The 19,448-nt window shown below is 41.0% G+C and overlaps 1 protein-coding gene across 2 annotated transcripts; it reads right to left on the bottom strand.

The window, feature by feature from the left end:
• Positions 1-6,790: 6,790 nt before the first annotated feature.
• Positions 6,791-17,444, bottom strand: LOC105683665 (arrestin domain-containing protein 2-like). Of its 2 annotated transcripts, none has more exons than XM_048651373.1 (6): positions 10,981-17,444; positions 10,118-10,234; positions 9,816-10,033; positions 8,341-8,514; positions 7,620-8,019; positions 6,791-7,505 (listed from the first exon to the last, which is right to left on the bottom strand). In XM_048651373.1, the coding sequence occupies exons 1-6, from the start codon at positions 11,141-11,143 to the stop codon at positions 7,315-7,317; spliced, it is 1,263 nt and encodes a 420-aa protein (XP_048507330.1). In that variant the 5' UTR covers positions 11,144-17,444; the 3' UTR covers positions 6,791-7,314. The 2 variants fall into 2 exon arrangements, with proteins under 2 accessions (XP_048507330.1, XP_048507326.1); XM_048651369.1 differs by having other exon boundaries at positions 7,614-8,019; positions 10,981-17,429.
• Positions 17,445-19,448: the final 2,004 nt, after the last annotated feature.

Genomic DNA, 19,448 nt, shown 5'->3' with positions numbered 1-19,448 from the left:
GGATAATACTTGGCAACGCAGATTATGCATCGCGAGTATACTTTTTCTCCATTCCTTTGTATGTAGAATGTATACTTATTGTTTCATGTATAAGAATCATATTTTCAAGTCCTGTACACATATATAGCATGCATAAAGCGTGGTAATTCCTTTGCTGGTGGCATGAGGCTCGCATTGAATTTGATCATTCTGGATAATTAGCTCTGACATCCCGTTGTTATCTGGAGCCACCAGAGCGCGATTAGGTTGAGTGGTACATGTGGGGTTGATACCCTGTGCAGGATATCTGAATTACTGACACAGGCAGCGGGTAGCTGTTCGATCGCCATACCCACGCTTCGTACAAGAAGAGACTGCAAATCTTGCTTATCATCGTTACGGTCTATACGCCCATAGATTTGTCCAATATAATATCGAATGTGTAGCGTTTATGTTATCCCGGATGCTGCAGGTTGACAGTTACATTGCCCCAAATTTCGACTAAAAAACGTGCTGTTCTAAGCACTTGAACGTAATCAAATTAAACATAATAAGTTATTCTTTTGACGGAACCCGTGATAGTGCAACTACGATGAGCGATGATCGATTCTCAATGCAGGAACAGATTGATCTTCGGTTCATGAGGACGAAACTCAACAGATGCCCCATATGAATCGAATGAAAGGCGTGAAAATAATGAAATGGAACTTTGGAGAAACTTGATCACGAGAGCGTAATATTAATTTGTCTTCAAAGCAGAACTGAAATCAAATGATAAAGCACTTGAACCACGCACAGTAATCCAGTCCAAAGAGATAATCCAAGGTAAGCCTATGAATGTGCGTTCTGGGCCGATAACAGAATTAGTGTTCCGAGGGACGATTCCCATTTCCTATGGGTTAGATAGCTAATCGTTTTATGCAATTACATGTTTATAGATCGCCAGTTTTACGACTCCGTTATTATTATTTCAAATCACCTCAATTTCTTCCCACTTTTTATGCTAAAACTGACTGAATCTGTTTTAATATTCAAACTATATCAGTACGTACATTATTGTAGAACCTCACGAAATATCTCTGCAATCCTTTCACCTGCATAATTAGTTACGTTGACTATTATACATCCACTTTCACAGGGTTCGGATTCCCTGAATGTTTCTAGGCCAGTGTTTGAATGGCCCATAGCCAAAAGTTCTGCAACAATTTCCTGAGGCTTTTGATCATCGTAGTGGATAAATTTTAGTCCTATACGTATGGATGCTGGAGGGAGAACAAAACTTTACTTTGGAGGTAGATAGACTGACGGCTTCGTGGGAAGGTTGACGGACGTTGAAATGAGATCGTTGTACGGAGAGTGAAGGATTCCGTCTACGAACGTGTCTAATTGCTAACTCAATATCGGCTCCATATATCGCTGGAACATATTGCACGTAGTATAGATACGCGTGTACGCGATAATATCGTATAATTTCCATGTATAACATCGTGCGTCTTGGGAGGGTAAACTGATAAAAAATAATCGATCAGACTTGGCGTCATTGAACGAAGTGAAAAAAACAGACGTATCGTCCGCTTTAGTTACGGGTTACAGGTGATCGTTGGAAGTGACGAGGACGAATTGCGGAAAGTTTTGGTGGCGTTAAATCTTTATACACGCCAAGTTTAATTGAATGAAACCGCTGAGCTTCCGCCATACCAGTTGGAGCGAAACTTGTCGTGCCGTGTGTCAATAATATATAGGTACGCATATACTATGTACACATGCATATGCAGGTGTGGGTATATGTGCACGGGGTGCTATAGGAAACCTTCGTTGAATCGTCGGGAAATTCGGTAGAAACTTTATCATCCCATCTGGTCTTTCGGCCGTGAGTAGGTAATATTATTAGGCGTTCGTTCGAGATGAGGGTTGCTAATAGTTGGAAATTCCTATCCTACATACCTATGTTACACATATGTATATACCTACATATATTCAACTTGCCGTTCTACGATTCCCTCGATAATATTATGTAATTATATACATTATCGTTATACTTGTGCTCAGACATCATTAGGTCACAGAATTTGCACGGTTTCTCAAATTTAGTCAAATTCTCTACAAGTTAATGTATAATCATAGTCACGCTCAAAATTGCAAATAGTAATTCGAATATAGTCTCACAGCTACGAATACACGAATGACTGATTTCCACGAGGTTCTAATTCAATTTCTGTACAGAACAAACATACATATATATATATTTCATAGAGTCTCAACTGTGATTGCTATGATGTAATTGGTCATCAATTGTCACCGGGAGTTTGATACATCTATGGTGGTAACAACCTATTACGAGCATGGTTGGAGGATTTCCGTCCTTTATAGGTTGTTCTGAGAAATTGAAGGGTCCTGAATTTCCCGAGGAACCCGAGGTCCAACTTATTTCATAGTCTGCCGCGTGCTGAATTCTGCAAGAACCTGGAATGGAAATAATAATAATTACCGGCTTGTAATTGCAACCGTAATTCTGCTCTAAGCTATAGCTCCTTTGTCGACCGACATTATCCGCCGGACGGCTTTCCGTGTTTTTACGCAGAATGAGAAATAAAAAAAAAAAACAAATTATAATTTCCAACCTCCACCTTCATTATCCCTTCCATTTATAGAGTTTCGCTCTCTTTTTGTCTCCAAACTCGGAGATGACGTGTGCATTAATCTCTCACCCCATTCATCTTCAATTAAATTAACCAACTTAAAAACTCATTCCAGTTCGAAACTTTGCTCGCTTTCATTTGGATCCTAAACAATCTTGGATAATTGGAGAATAATCTGCACTTACAGCTGTAGCTGATATACTGGCATCGCGATGTCGTGAAAACCGCGAGGGTATGTGTACACGTTACATCATACCCATGCACACGTAGTATGCGAAAATCGTGCAGTGCACGGTGTGGAAGTCTTCTGGCACTTTGCTCTCCGGTCCTCCCCGCCTACGTCATGATCCAGAGGTTCTTTTCGTACCTGTATACCTATATAGCAATTCACCTCGCAAGCTTCGCATAACTCAACTCACCACACTGACAAACTTTCAGAGGAGATGAAAGGCGAAAGACCTCCTCGCTCGACGTGCATCCCTCACGGCAAGAGGCTCTTGAAGGACGAAAATGCAAACGTTATCCAGTCGTCCAGTATGGCATAGGTATATGTATATGATGTGCATGTTCAAGAATCCTACTTCCGGCGCTAGAGAGTCAAGAGGGTTGTTGCTGTGGGCTTTGAATAGTGCAGGGTACAATTTTTCACCGTATCCTATTAATTAGCCAACCGCTATTAATTCAATGCTTCCTTGTACATTGTTGTTTTGCCGCTGACGAATACGGGGTATCGTATGAAAATATTAATGATTTATCACGTCTTTGGTTTACGTTTTAACCAAGAAAGATGAAAGCAGTTATCGACTTTTCGTACGATAGAGAATTGCAGAGGACAGCTTCAAAGTATATGCTGGTTTGAAACATCGAAAGGTAATGCATAAATATTGGAGTTCGTATTCTGCAATTTATGACCACATGTACACCCACACTCTCTCAATCAGTTGAAGAGAAATGTACTCGAAATAATCTCTAATTCGTACTGCACAGCTGCAATTATCAACCGCATATATTCAAAGAATTTCGAATCGGATATCTCATGTAACACGTATGTTAATTAGGGTGTTTCATATTTAGGTGATGTTTTTTTTTCCTTCTTCTTCTCGAAAATTTGATACTTCATGGGAGAAAAGAAATATCCCCGTTGGAAAAAGGATTCTGAGTAAATTATTTGCTTCGTTCGTCCAAAAATTCGATTTTCCGTTTGCCCATACGCGAAAGCCGATCGAGGCCTTCTTAGTATCTCTTATTTTCAAATTTGACGTATAGCTACGGAAGTTAATTTCGATGATCCTTCGTAAGACTTCAGAAACGGATTTCAAAAATTTTACCAAACCCTCTAAAGCTATTGAGTACATTTTTGTATCGTACTATATTATTTGTAGTCTTCGCGCAGGTATATTATATTTGCCTCTGTAGGGCAAGATATAAACTTTCTAAAATAAGTAGCGAAAAATGTTTATCGAAAAAAATATGAATACACGTGTTTCTGGAAAAATCTGAATTCTATGATTTATTTGAAAAATACAAGTCGATGCATTGGTTTTTTACAGATAAGCTTCATCGACTCCAAATGGACTTAAAAAAATACTTTAATTTTGATAGGCACAGAATCGATCTGTGACAGAAACGTCAGACTGCGCTACAATAAAGGGTTAATCCAACGATATAAAAATCCTGATTTTCCGCAGATGCTTTTTGCACTAAGTTTTAACTGTCGCATTTTTATTCAGCTTCTATATCATTTTCTATTTTCATTCTTCTCTCCACAGACGTGCTGCACCTCCAGTTGAAATTGCTCGAAATGGATTTCGTTGAAGAGACAGACTGCCGTGAAGTGAAAGCTGGCGATGAGAATAAAGGACGGAAGGATGAAGGAAAAGAGGAAATATGGAAGGAAAACAGTCGGGAAGGATGTTGTTATTTTTGGGCTAACAACCGAATCATTTTCTTGTTATTCTTTGCAAGGCTATATCTTCCATACGCCAAGATTTCTTAGAGAGTAAGATGCTCCTTGAGATTGAATGCAGCGTCGGAAAAATCGTGAAAATCGGAAGCGCGCACCGAGATATGTATTTACATTGCTTGGAGGAAATTGCTGAAGTCTTACTTGAAATCTTACAGCTCTCCAAACTCTCCTTCCCCCTTCAAACCTGCACTCACTTCCAGTTGAAAGACTGGAATTCACCGCCGCTTCTGTTCGCAAAACGTGTTGTCCACTACAGAGAACGATATTAAGCGCAGATTTCTACCTATCGTGAGTTTTTTTCTTTTACTGCAGCTCTCTCTAATTCCTAAACAGCATTTCTTCGGCAATATTTTTCTATTAATCGAATTGCTCGCCCTTCAAATGATATCGATGTTAAATCTTGACTAAAAATTTTCACGAACAACCATTTCATATCTCGCCACACTTCTAGTTCCTCATCCCGAGGAGATTATTCCGGCTACTATGGGCAGACTGAGTTGATCTAATCAGAGCGAATTACAACCGAACAAACGACAGTTTGATGACATAATTAACGTAATGCGTATAACGACACAAAGCATGGTAGTGAAGCAAGCAGTTAAATACATATCGTAGATAGAGTGTCGACAATGGATAAATTGTGTTATACCGTAACAACAGACGTGCGGGGGGTGATTAGGTGGAATGAACGAAATATTTTACATCGTGAGTCTTTATTCGGTAATCACTGATCGATAATTTCGGGTTATACGCATAATGTGTAAGCTGCTTAGTGTGTATATCATAGGAAAATGTGTGTTGTCCATGAGCCGTGATGAATTCAATTCCGCACGATTCTCCCTTTTTCCATTCGGATTACACGCAAATTGGATGTAGGATATAATGGGTCTGACAGCTTCAATTGCAGAGGGCCAATTTCGAGCGAAAACGAGATTATCAAATTTTTGTTGTGCGAAGTAGCTCCGCTATACGTTCGTACATAGTTGTGTGATTTTGAGCAATTTAGATGAGAATAATTGAAAAAATTTGAAAACTACTTTCAATGCTTGGTTTCACAACGATTTTGACCGAGTAGTTTCATTGGCTGTGCAATAAGGCTACCCAAGTCCAAAACGCTATCCATCCGTACACGCACAACTATATCTAAGGAAAGTTGAAAATTTATTGAGAGAATTCAAACAATTAGTTCGAATTTGCGAATATCAGAATGTTTATCGAAAGCATGAGCGACTCCACCTCTCAATGTTATATATAACCGTAGATATATAATAAAACGTTGATATATGTATGGAGGTTATTAGCCTGAAATTTGACCATGTAAATTCAAATGGATGTAAATCGAGTTGTGTACCTGTAGCGACTATACTGTATCTATGTGTATATATACGAATATATGTTGATTATTAATTAGTTCACTTTAGGAAAATTAATCCCATTGCATACGTGTTTATATAAGATATATATGAGTGTAATGGGGGGAATTAATTGGATCCATTTTGTACAATGAATGTAATTCTACAGCCGTTTATCTTATCACAAATATGTGCCTTCAGATTTAACGATCGAAAGTAATCGGGTAAATTATTGATTATGTAAAATAATTTTCTCGTGTAAAAAACCCCGTACGGTGTGTGTATTACTTCTTCAACGCTTAGTTAGTACACTGCGTTGATTGCACAGCCCCCACAATAGAACCACCGGAACCGCATAAAATCCAACATATTTGCACATAGGTGTGCGAACAAGTAAGGAGATTAAATCAAAGTAACGTGTAGTAGGTGGTATGAAAATTAGTTTCAGTTTTGTACCTGTAAATAGTCGGACGTTGAACGTTGAGCGTTTAATTCGCCGCCGCGCCGGAACGAGAGAGAATGAACGCGCGGTGAATTTGGTGATGAGTTCCTAGTTCCGTAGAATCGTTCTATGTACTTGTATTCACAGTTATACATGTATATAACACGCACATAGTTATATTATATGGGTCTCCCCGGGTGCGGAAGCACGCAACAGGAATCCTCTGACGTGACTTAACCCAATAAAGAACGGGCTGCCGCCTCCTACTCACGGCTCCGCAGGGTTCACGATCGTCCTTGTGTGTACAACAACGATATCCTGAGAGCGATTTTCATGTGCGAACTATAGTTGTTCTTCGTGTTGATAGAAAACGGGAATTATAAGTTACACGAGACAAGGCTATGAATGGGGTTGCAATAATTATTTATTTTTTTTTTTTCTTTCGTCATAGAGGTAATTATTTGTTTTTATTCATAAAGTGTACAGAAAGCCGCCCGCACTTATCCCGCACAAAAGTTTTACTCCTCTAATTTTCTGCTATTATTCTGCTCACTGCAATAATATATAATATATTCGATAAAACTTCGTATGGGTAGGAGACGACCGGGACGGACTGGACTACCGGGGCAGAACGGTCTAATTTACTTTATTGGTATAACAAACGAAATATATTGTTTTATGGAATCTTCATTTGCGAATTTTGTTGAAAAAATGTTTGAATAAACGGTCTCTAATTTTTCTAAAATTTTTCTTCACTATCGAGACCTTCAAAATTTTCTCTAAACGTTCCGCCTCAGTCTCCCCTACGCTAAAAGTATATATGTATAGAACACTTATTGGCTTTTATTTGTTCATTTGTATAATTGCAAAGCGGTAATTTTATTGGTTCGATATTCCTCTCGTAACAATGAATATCGGAACGATCAATTATCCTGATTAATGATGCCTGATATTAGAATCAGTCGCCGTGGATGTCTTATCTTTATTTTTATTGAACTTGTACACCTGATACAACGGTGCGTAAGAATCCGCGTCTCCATTACCTCCGTCATCATCCGTGCCCGTGGGATCGTCGCGGTTCGGTTTTGACGAGGGATAAATTTTACTCTCCTTGTAAAATTTATTATCTGTCAACAAAAGCATATCCACGTGTTAGATATTACCTTGGAGTAATAAAAATGATGGTGCGATGGAAAATCGATGGATAGATTCCACATAAGATCTGTTATACCAACCGATACCATTGGACTTTGACCTCATTTTCGCGGGGGTTGATTCTGTTACGGATTTTTTGTCATCGAATTCGCGACGGTGCGCTTCGTCCGATTCCGCAAAAGTTCGCTCCTCTTCCTCGGGAGTTTCGTAGTGTCTGAGGGGTACGGTGCCGATGACGATTCTCATCCTGGTTTTCAAATTTTTCTTGAGAATCTTCAAATACCATTCGTCTACCTCGATGCACGCCTCGACCTTCAGGGTATACCAGACGTCGATTATACCGCAGAACACCATTCCTGTGGGAGGTACCGCCGGTACGTCGACTCCGGTTTCGTATAAATCGACGTTCGCGATTACCGGTATTTCAATTTCAACCACGATCTCCTTGTGTCGTCGGGACTTCCGGTCAGCGTGATACGTTATCACCTTTAAGATTATATTTTATATATTGCATTAAATTTTTTGCCCATTCGTTCAGCGGCAGGGATTATATATAAAACTATACGGTCATTTTATGCCTCTGAGAAACCTGTTAGAGCGGTATAATACTATAAAAGTTGATTAAAGTTCGCGGGTCTCAAGGCAAACGGCATTTATGTATTTTCATGCGTATAATAATTTTCGTCGCCTACACGTATTCGTTTCCCATTTTCCATACACGCGTATATAATACGAGAATACATAATTCAAATTCAGTTTATGAAATATTTCAGGCATCTTGGACCGTTCGTTAGGTATTATACTTACCTTCTTAAAGACCACTCGAATTTTTCTTATCTCGATTTTCGAAGGATTTTTAAGGACGATTTTAACCGGGATCGTCTGTCCAGGAACGAATCCTCGGACCGGTAACGTCACCAGCATATTCAGGGGCTCGCTGTAGCCTACAATTGCCTTGGAATTATCCTCGCTGATCGGTAGCTGTAGAAAATAAATATTTGAGAAATAAAATATTACAACAACTGCAGGAAACACAGGCACGTCGTGTAGAACAATTGCGAGCGTATAATCTGTACAGTAGGGTGGGTTGAAAAAAATTTTTGCCACCTAATGATCACTCGATCGATTGCATGAGTGGATGATTTTGGCTTTCAGATTTGGATTCCTGAGCTGATTATATGTGAGATTACTCTTGAAGAACCAAAAAAAAATTCGATTTTTGAGCGAAAGATAAATCATTCTTTTAATTTGGTTTAATATGCTTTTCTTACGTATTTTGATTTCAGGAATCCGAATTTGAAAGAAAAATTGATCTATCTCTAAAATTGACCGAGTTATCGCCAATTTTCAGCTTTTTGGGGTCAAAAATAAAAAATTGATTTTATAGTCTAACTTAGTGTAATTTGAGCTCAGGAATCCGAATCCGAAAGAAAAATTAATCTATCTGCAAAAATGACCGAGTTATCCCCATTTTTTCGCGATTTTTGGCATAAATTTGAGGATATCTCGAAGGGAAAAAATCGTAGCTCAATTTGGACAACGGATTCGTGTTCCTGAGGTCAAATTACATAAGAAAAGTGCCATACGATCAATTTTAAAAAATAAAAAATTTTGGCCAAAATTTGAGATTTTTCCAAGGGGTACCCCTTACGATTTTTTCAAATTTCGGGCAAAAATTTTTATTTTTCAAAATTGATCGTATGGCACTTTTCTTACGTATTTTGACCTCAGGAACACGAATCCGTTGAGAAAATTGAGCTACGATTTTTTCCCTTCGAGATATCTCCATTTTTATGGTAAAAAATGCGAAAAAATGAGGATAACTCGGTCATTTTGGCAGATAGATCAATTTTTCTCTCGGATTCGGATTCCTGAGCTCAAATTACGTTAGTATAGACTGAAAAATCAATTTTTTACTTTTGACCCCAAAAAGCTGAAAATTGGCGATAACTTGGTCAATTTCAGAGATAGATCAATTTTTCTTTCAGATTCGGATTCCTGAGATCAAAATACGTAAGAAAAGCATATTAAACCCAATTAAAACAATGATTTATTTTTTGCCTAAAAATCGAATTTTTTTTTTGGTTCTTCAAGAGTAATCTCACATATAATCAGCTCAGGAATCCAAATCTGAAAGCCAAAATCATCAACTCACGCAATCGATTGAGTAATCATCAGGTGGAAAAAATTTTTTTTTCAACCCACCCTACTGTACAGTTTTTCTTTTCCATGCATCATTCGGCGATAAGTTATATAGCAGGATAGGAGGAAGGTGGGCCTACCGTAGCTAAGGAATCTTGATTCAGGTCTAGAACAGGAGCCACCGTGAACGATACGCTTGTCGTCATGCGTGCGACTTTACCTCTCTCCAAATATGCTGCCACGCTGTATCTGACTCGTCCGTACCGCCCCTCGAAACTGCAAGGTATCTCGTCGGGAAGATCGACAGAAAATGGGAAAACATTTTCCCCGTTTGGAATCGTCCCTTCGGATTTTCCATCTGAAAAATCACCATCAAACTGACGTAAACGACGGAAGCGTGTGAAATTTCATTTCTCCTAACGATCCATCAACAATTGCTCACCGAAGAGATACCGCTCCACGCTGAGGTACGACTGAGTGTTGGAAAACTTTCTTCGGAAACCGGCAGATCGGTCCGTGAAAAACACCATGCCCTCCCCCTCGCATTTCAATCGGAGGGCTGAAATTGAACGCGATATTCGTCAGCGTTGTGATTCTCCGTGTGGGCCTTCGAGTAATTTTTTTTGCAAGACTTTTAAATCAATGATCATCTATCTATACGTTTTTCGTCTAAGGTCTGGGATATTTTCATTCGAAGTTCGGAAGTGTACGAAGGTACGTGGATTTCAACCCTTAATTTAACCCTTCATGTAACGCGAGTGCAGACGGGCGTTGATGACGGGCGTGCGTATGATACGCGCGTATACATATACATACTCGCCTGGATATAATGTACATATTATATGAGTATATAAATGTACATATCTACCGTATGGTGTAACTATATGTATGTTCAGAGCTGCGACATACCGATGACAAATCCGACAGACGGAACAGCGCGTAGCAGACAGGTGATAACGTAGAGTCAATACTAATCACGCCCCTAATTGGGGAAAATTTACTAGCAAACCTGTCGTTATAGTAAACGGTATAGCGCACAGTGTGTCACGACGTAGTGACTAAAATGACATTTAGAAATCTATGCGCAATTGCACATGTACAGGTATACGGCGAGCAACTAACTAGACAAGGGTAGGTACAAGTGTGTAGAACTTTCATTCGTTACCAATTGCAAGGTGTTCGACAAGAACCGAGATAAGAACCGATTGAAATGTGCAAACTTGTGATTCGATGAAAACAAAAGAGTTAAAAAAAATATACATATATCGCCCTATGTACATTGAGTATACCTATTGAAAATCTTACCCAAAACTGGTCTGGGCCCGTTGATGTTGAGAAGAACGGCTCCCGTGACTCGATTTCCGGGATAAAATACTCCTTGGGGATGATCGAGGACGATTTTCAACTCCGAGGTACCCCTCCATTCCTCCGCATCTTGGCATTCGTTTTCCGAACCGCACTCCGCCATCGTGTCGCTCAAATTTCTCTCTCGAATTGCTCGCGATTCTTCACACTTTCGCGACGATTATTAGCCACCGATCCCGCGATATATACCCATCCGCTGCGGATCCACGTGGCGCGAGTTCACACCGCCCCCCAAATCGTACGGAGGTATCGCACGGATTCTACTCGGAAATACGCGTACCTCGATATATTGTTATCAACGGTATAAATACGCTCGCGAAAGGGTTGAATTTTTTCACAATCGTAGGGGTAGTTTGAACGCGACTGCAAAGGGAGCGTAGAAGCTGGACTATTGTTGTCAACATTCCAAAATAGCGGCGCTTTCGGGGTATATAAGAACCTTACGGGGTGATCCAGAAGCGAGGTAAAGCGCTTGCGTCGAGAAGCTCGCCAATATATCGGGGCGACTTTCTGACGCCGCCGGTCCATCCGAACAACCCGTGGCTCCGGTCGTCTGTCGCATTATGTATAATAGAAAGCATTATCTCAAACTCAATTCGAACACTCTTTGTTTGTCATATCTCTGGCCATGCAACGGCGACTTGCCACGGAGTATCTTTTTAACTGCCGATTTCACTTTGCGCAAACTGATGGGGTATATCATATAAATGAAATATGTGAACGCTTGTGTACATTTACCTGAAAATATGTACACGAAGATGAAAAAATATTGCCGAAAACATATGACGTCAATTTTATTTTGATTTTAAAAAAAATTCAATTAAATTGAAAGTTCCTCGCCGCGCGGTTATCATGGCGATGGAACGGAGGGGAGATGAAACGATGAAAAAAAGAAAGTTGCAAGTAAATAGTCTACGTATACCTATGACGTTATAAATCACGCGGACGTGTTGGGCATTAATTGATTAAGTGCGTTTCCACACGAGACTCGGCCTCCCCTATTTTTTTTTTTCTTTTTTTTTTTCTCTTTCTTTTTGTTTCGTTTTTTGTACAGCGTATCAACTGCGGCAGCTTGCCCGACGTATATTTCAACGAAAATTACTCGCGCGCCGTTACTCACGAAATTTCTCGAATCTGACCTGTGACGTATACCTATTATACTATTGATTCGAATTCAAATTTTAACGACTCTTGTAAAAATCGGTTGAACGGTGCGTTCGATCTCGGAGTCTTCTCATTTTTCCCACCCATTGCGAGTGATATTCTACATTGCATGGAATAAAAGCAAGTTTCTCGTGAAATTTGTGTCGATGGTATCTCACCCTTATTTTCGAAATGCGGATAGACCATGCAGCCGATTTTTCGATTTTGCAAACGGAATCTCTCCGCACCCGTTTTTCAATAATCGAAATTCAGGCCTCTCAGATCGACCGGATGTTTTTTGGATTTGGACAGGTGGGGGGGTAGTCGGCGGTCCTCGAATCAAATGATCTCGCTTAATTCTTGATCCATTATCCCATCGATGCACCCGGCGAAGTCTTTCGATGACGTGAAAATTTGATGTTGCATACCTTCGAGGAGGTGCGGGCGGTTAGCGATGCCGCGCGAGGGGGTGAAACGAGGGGACACGGCGTCTGGGGGAATTAATCAGCGTCGAATTATAATTTGGGTCGTGTAAACAGCAAAAGATTTGATTAGTCGGTCCTCGGCGGCGCGGCGTGCGTCTTGAGTTCCTCGGCGGTCTAGCTGGGGGCGCGTGTTACGTTACGAAGTAGTAAACCAGAGCAGGTACGAATCCGCTCTACCACCACCGCGAAACCATCCCGCGTTATCGGTAGCGCGGCTACGCTACCGCTGCCTCTGCTGGTTCTGCTGACTGAATGATGTTAGCAAATTAATTATAACTTGTATCTTCTCCTTGGCCCATCGTCAACTTGCCACATACACACCAACCCCAGAACTTTTCCCCCGAATTAGCGAGCGCCCAGACCGTCGTAAACGAAGGTAGTGCTGGCTGTGCCGCTTCTACACCTTCACCTAAGGAATCCGAGGCGCCTCCGAAATTCTTTTATATATCTATCTATATAGAGACGGTAAACATGGAGGCGGCTAGTCGAACCGATCCGTTAACGAACTCGCTGTAATTCTTTTTTCCTCGAAGGCGTGACGATATCGCGATGACGTAGAGAATACAATATGTATATCTATGCTTCTACTCTATTCACCCATGAAAATGACACGTTTTTCGCATCGGGAAGAATTATACGTTCGATTTGCGCCGATTTTGTCGACAACCTATACCTGGCGTAGCGGTAAGAAATGTTCCTGCATGGAAAAAATGGCCGACCGATTCTCCCTCGCATCTGTACCGGACGAGGAGGGAGCTTTCGGCGAAGCTTTAGCTGGATTTTTCGGATCCGTTTGTGTTTTCAGCCATTCCGCCGTTTCCGCCGGCGGGGTAGTCGACTATTTCTCGGTACACACACGCGAGCGTGTATCATACAAATGCGGTTGGGACTACCTTGATTTATGGGGGTTTCATTGGGAAACAGTGCGGGGTGCTGTAGGGACAAAACAACGAGTAATAGTTTCTTGTTGCGTCCTGTGTCGCGGTAGACAAACGAACAAGCTACCACGAGACAACGCATCCGGGAGAACGAACTGAGACAATCCACGCCGTTCTCTAGGTTGGACCGTAATTTTGGAAATTGATACTACTTCATAACCCAGAGTTATCGTCGCCGAGGGGAACTCTCTACGTACGTACGTACCCCCATACCTTCATTTATCAAAAAAGTTTTTTTTTTTTTTAGCTTCCTTTCATTTTATTACCTTTTCTCTTATTCGTACTTGTTTCGTATCGCAGTCTCACAATTTATAATTAATTAAAGTGCGCTTCGCGTACGTGGGTTCACCTCAAGTAAAGTTTTGTTCGAACCTACGAAAAGTAATTTCGACCGATTCCCAGTAATTCGGTCGCATTTAAAAGGTCGCATTAGGGTAGGTTGAGTACAGATGTGTATCGGGTACACGTACAACGACAGATTTCACCCCGAATATTATAACAATATAATATAATCGAGGCTATTAACGTCGAGTAATTTTTCTTTTTTTCTTCCTCATTATCCCTCATGTGATGTACATTACAGGTTGTAGATGTGTGCTCGGTATACCTGTGTGCGGCCCAGTGAATTTGGTATTCGGCGATCATCCGTGTGACACGCGACACGTCGAGTAGAGTTTTAAGGTCGTAAAAATATCTGGTAACGCGTAATGCGCTGTATTATAAGGTGTATACATACTAAATATAATAAGCTGATAGATCGTGGAACACGCGAGCTACAAGTATAAAAACAATTGAATTCATTACGAGTATAACTATAGCCGCCCGCTAACGGGGCGAAAACTTTATTAGGTATACGGTGATGTGAAATTAAAAATTTCACTAATATGCAGATACATTTTACTAGAGTGTTATTTATTGTACGGGGTAGGAGGAACCGTGAAACAAATTAACGACGGCGCCCTAAATTTTTGCCATTTTTTTTTTCTCTCTCTCTCTCTCGTTCTTTCCCTTTTCGTTTTCGTCGTTCCAACTCTCGTTCGACGATAAATACACGCACGGTGTATACATGGGTATTCATTTCCATCGAAGAAAAAAAATATTCATCCCAAGGGTTATTGTAGTTCAATTATTCACGAAATAGACTATACTCACAATTCGTATCCTACATTAAACCGTTTCGCGATAAATATTCATGGATTACCGATATAATATTTAATTCGTTTTAATATAATCGGGCGGATATCGTGGCGCGTTTGACATAAAATGTCGCGACTGCAGATCGTTGACCATGCAATAGATGCACGTTTCGCTGTTGCTCTATACCCGTATACCCGAAAGCTTATATTGTGCACCGCCTAGTCTGAAAATAATTAATCACCTCCGCATACCTGATGAGATCACACGGTTTATCCCTGCAAAATAAATACTATACGTTTCACGTACCCGAGTGCATGGCACCTGCACACGTACGGATGCGCCTATCCCCGCTGTGCAGCAATTAGCCAACTGAAAATTCACATTCGACCGGTTTGTACTATTGGATAACAATTTACTATGCGATAGATATAGTGATACGTAAACCTGTATATTCACGTGTATTCATACGCGGTTATCCGCGAACCCTTGCTGCTAAACATTTCGCGGTTGTGAGAAAATGAAAAGAATGAAGTAACAACTTGACCAAATAATCTACAAAGAAAAGAACAGATCCATAATTATCGACGAAGCAGAATCTGGGTCGTCGTGCGCCAAAGCAATCCGCACGTTTACTTTACGCATATATATATATATATACACGGATACGGTCTGTGTGCGCTGCACTGATCAAATGACCGGTAAAGCTGCAGTGGGAGCCTCCAGAAAATACATAGGCATAGATAGAAGTAGGCGTGCACATGGCCGTTGTACGGGGTGGTCCATTTTTATTTTCTCCCTCCGATACAAAAGAGATACGAGATAATCATTTTCTGCATGTGCGATGGTAAAAAACTTGGCGTTGTTACAATCATTTTTTCATCTCACCTCGCCGAGCCCCACCGGGTTTTTACGAATGAAATCCTCCGTTTCTCATTTCGAAATGGACGTCTGCTTCGTGAAAACATTTCTAAAACTTTCTTCACCCTTGGCAGTTGATACGATCCGGAACCACATGATCAACGCTCGGTATTCATTTTCGAAAATTTTCAAAACTGGTGTCTCAAGCAAAGTTTTTCGTTCCATTCGATCGCAAAATGAACGACAAGGTATTTCATTTGAAAGAAATCAAGTTGACCTCAATTCGATCTCGACGAGGCATAAGTTCACCGCACAGGCAACGCGTGGAATATATTCTGCTGTCGTTTTTTACTCTCCGAGACGCAAGTATCGGGAAATTAAAATAGATCACCTTGTATACAAGCACGGCAAATGGAACCTGATGAACATCATGATGAGCCCTTGTATGTCACGGAGTGAAGCGTGTGTACGTGTGTATTTGCAAATGGGTATTCAGCTGTACCGTACTTGATACCGTATTGCAAATCTCCAGTCCGCACGCGACGATACGTCGATGCCCCATGTGCCGCGGTAGAGGGTGAAAAATTTTCTACTACTTCTAAACTGCAAGCGCGAAAATGTTTTATTCCCGAAACGACCTTGCCGAAAAAAAGGAATACTTTCGTTCTTTGGAATTCGAAAATCTAGTTCCGAATCACCTTCCGAATGTCTTACCGATTCCTGCTGTCATCCCGCTGGTAACGGATGAAAATCTGACGGTACGAAAGCTTCGTTCGTCCGGTTCTCGTCGACGAAAAGTTCGGCTTCCGATCCGTGGAGACGTTCTGAAAATATTCTTCTGTTTTCAATTCATCCATCTCGTTCGGTTATCACCACCCCGTACATACATCACCTAGCGCGCAATAATATCGGCGCGGATATCTCCGTCTACGCAACCATATATTTACTATATAATGTAAACTCGTACGTACACGTATCGTTTATGAATGTAACGCCGAACGTGTAGATGTACCGAACACGTCCGTATACGCGTGTGGATACATCTGGGCTAGATTCAGGTCGTAGTCGTGTAACACACATGGGCGTCTATTGTCGTATCTGTCGTTGGTATCTTACGGTGGAATATATCTGGGGTAACATAGTACGTACGTACAATCGTGCACCCGTACACGTGTACGTACGTACGTACGTACGTAACATAGAGAGGGTCCATCGGGTGGGTTAGCTTGTGGAACACGAAAGCCTCGCGCTTGATGTTTCCCTCGTACCCGCGATTACGAGCTATATTGTCTTTGGCTAATGGTTCTAGGCGACCGCTACCACCGCTGCACACACTCGCATAATTAATAATACATCTTCTAGTCGCAGGCGTGAATGGCTAGGCTATCCATACATCCAATACCTATACGCACAATATGCCCGCGGATCAGTCTCTACTCCGAATATCGGTCAGCCGGAGCCCCGTCGCGGTGACAATGAAACCCGAGGGATTCCGAATACCGACCATGCGATAGAAATCGGACGATGGAAAGTTGCCGCGCTCTGGAAACTGTCGACACATTTTTTTCGTCGATCCATTTACGATCGCGAAGTTGATACAGGTAATGTTACTCATTTACAGTAAGTAGGTTTTCAATATTTTTATCCCGTCGTCGCATATGACGTTCAAGTTTTCGATTCACCTGGGATAGGAAGAATATTCTTCTTCTAACCGACGAAATCGCTGAGAACTCCGATTCGCCGCTGATAACCGGGCGTTCGGTATTGATACCGAGTACTGCATAGAGATGACAAAAACGAGAGTGACAAGAGAGAGAGAGAGAGGTAAGAAAATTTATTCGTATAACAGCGAAAGAGGAGACCCGATCGAATTACCGAGTCTCAAAGTTCGAGTGGAAACGAGCTCTGAATTATTTAACATTTTCCATCTTCTAAAGCGCAATGGTACCCCCCCTCCTACGGACGCCCACACGCAAAATTGACGTCACAACCACCGCAACGACCGACGGGAAGAGATTAATAATGTTCGTAAATACCTCTTGCGTGTACACGCCCTCCCATACTTTTCGTAAGAAATTTTCAAACCCCCCCCCCCCCCAAAAAAAAAAAACTGAAAGACGGTTCATCTCACCTGCCGTGTGCTTCATTTAGCGTAATCTCTCTTTTGGTTATCCGAAAAAGTGCAAGACAAAGAGAAATAAAATGAATGTCACGTGAAAATGAATGCGAAAAAGTATAATAAATTTACGATTCACTCGCGTGAGTTGCATGTATGATAAAATTTCATGATTCCATTCGTGGATTACATGTCTATTTTCTTTTTTTGCTTTGCAACCTAAATTTCGTTCTCTGCGGCAGAGCTGTAACAGCTTTTCCATTTTTATTTTAAAATTCTAGTCACGGCTTAATTAAGCTTAAAACCACAGAACTATTCGGATGAATGAAATTGGAAGCTCCTGCAGTTTCCCTTCCACTGAAATTACTGTGCCAGGCACATCCTATTATTGCTAAAATTTCATTCAGTTATCATACCTGCAGAATATACCATAGTTAAATACGCATCGAGAAATTTCGGGGCACGCGTGACATTTTTCATTTTGTTTCTTCCATTTTCATTTTATTTGTCTTCCGAACAAAAGAGAAAAAAACCGAAACGGAACACAAAAAAATAGTTTACGTGATCTGCGCGGTATACTTTTCGCAATTTGAAAAGTATAATCGATATCTACGTATAATATCCATATAAAACATTTGTGAGAACGAACACATAAGCATATAAACGTTACGTAAATATATAATATGTTGTATACGAGTGTAAATAGAAATGCAAGTTTAGTTCCGCCGCAGTTTCACGTACAACCGTCGACCAACGAGCATGAGGATATCTCAGGGTTTATAGCGCGGATTTTTTTTCCTCTCCTCTTTTTTTTAGTTTTGCTATTTCTTTCAAGAGCGATATCGCACACGTGTGTACGTACAGCGTCTGTGTATCCATGCTGCTGCTGCACACCGTACCTTACAGTCACCAATTTCCATCGCTCCGCTCCGCAGGAATATCAGCTATGGACCGAATATGTTCAAAGTTTATTCCGTATTCGTTATTATTTCAGACGGGATAGTGCACTTTCATTCCTTTATAAATATGTACACCCTCGGCACACGTATACCCGTAGTATACGTTACCCACCTTATTTTCCACCTCATACCTTCTCGAGTAGGAGAAGCTTTATTCGCAGATACAATATTGTTCTGCAGCTGAAATATACGACGCCCACGGCGCGGCGGTGGTCGTAGGTCTCGGACGTGTAACTTTTTCGTAACCTTACGCTTGCTCTGGTTTTTTTTTTTTTTTTTGGGTTACGGGGGTTAATTCACCAAATTTAACATCAACGCTCGTCAAGTCCGACGAGTGCGTGCGATGTGATTTTTCGCTTCCCGTTGAAAATTTATCAAAAAAATGAAGAAATTCTTGAATTTTGCCGAAAAAATTGGAACGCTGAGATCGGTTTTTTCACTCTGGTTTTCGGTCGTTTGGTTTTCGACATTGTGTAAGATCTTTCGTGATAAGAAATGGGATTTTATGGCGTCGAAAACTCGCACGAGGTATACATACGTGGGGAGGAGAAGGTCCATGTATACGTACGTACGTAAATGGGGTAGGTTTGCAAATTGGAGAACGTTGTTCATTAAAATTAACTTTGCCAAAATGAAGTTCAAAACTAGTACCGTACGTTATGTTGCAACCTTCCGCACCGGCCACGCCGGCGGTTCGTCGCGGAATGAATATTTACGTGTGTATGCGCTTTTCCCTGCACATTCTGCTCGCCCCGCAATACTCGCGGGAAGT

This window comes from Athalia rosae, chromosome 1, assembly GCF_917208135.1.
Source record: "Athalia rosae chromosome 1, iyAthRosa1.1, whole genome shotgun sequence".
Lineage (NCBI taxonomy): Eukaryota > Metazoa > Arthropoda > Insecta > Hymenoptera > Athaliidae > Athalia > Athalia rosae.
Note: the sequence above shows the minus strand (reverse complement) of the source record. Positions and strands in the feature narration are given on the sequence as shown.

Coding starts and splice junctions, on each gene's coding strand:
- LOC105683665 (XM_048651369.1), bottom strand. CDS start 11,143: ATGGCGGAGTGCGGTTCGGAAAACGAATGCCAAGATGCGGAGGAATGG. Junction 10,235..10,980: donor CGGGCCCAGACCAGTTTTGG/GTAAGATTTTCA, acceptor GTTCAATTTCAG/CCCTCCGATTGAAATGCGAG. Junction 8,020..8,340: donor TTCGAGTGGTCTTTAAGAAG/GTAAGTATAATA, acceptor ATAATCTTAAAG/GTGATAACGTATCACGCTGA.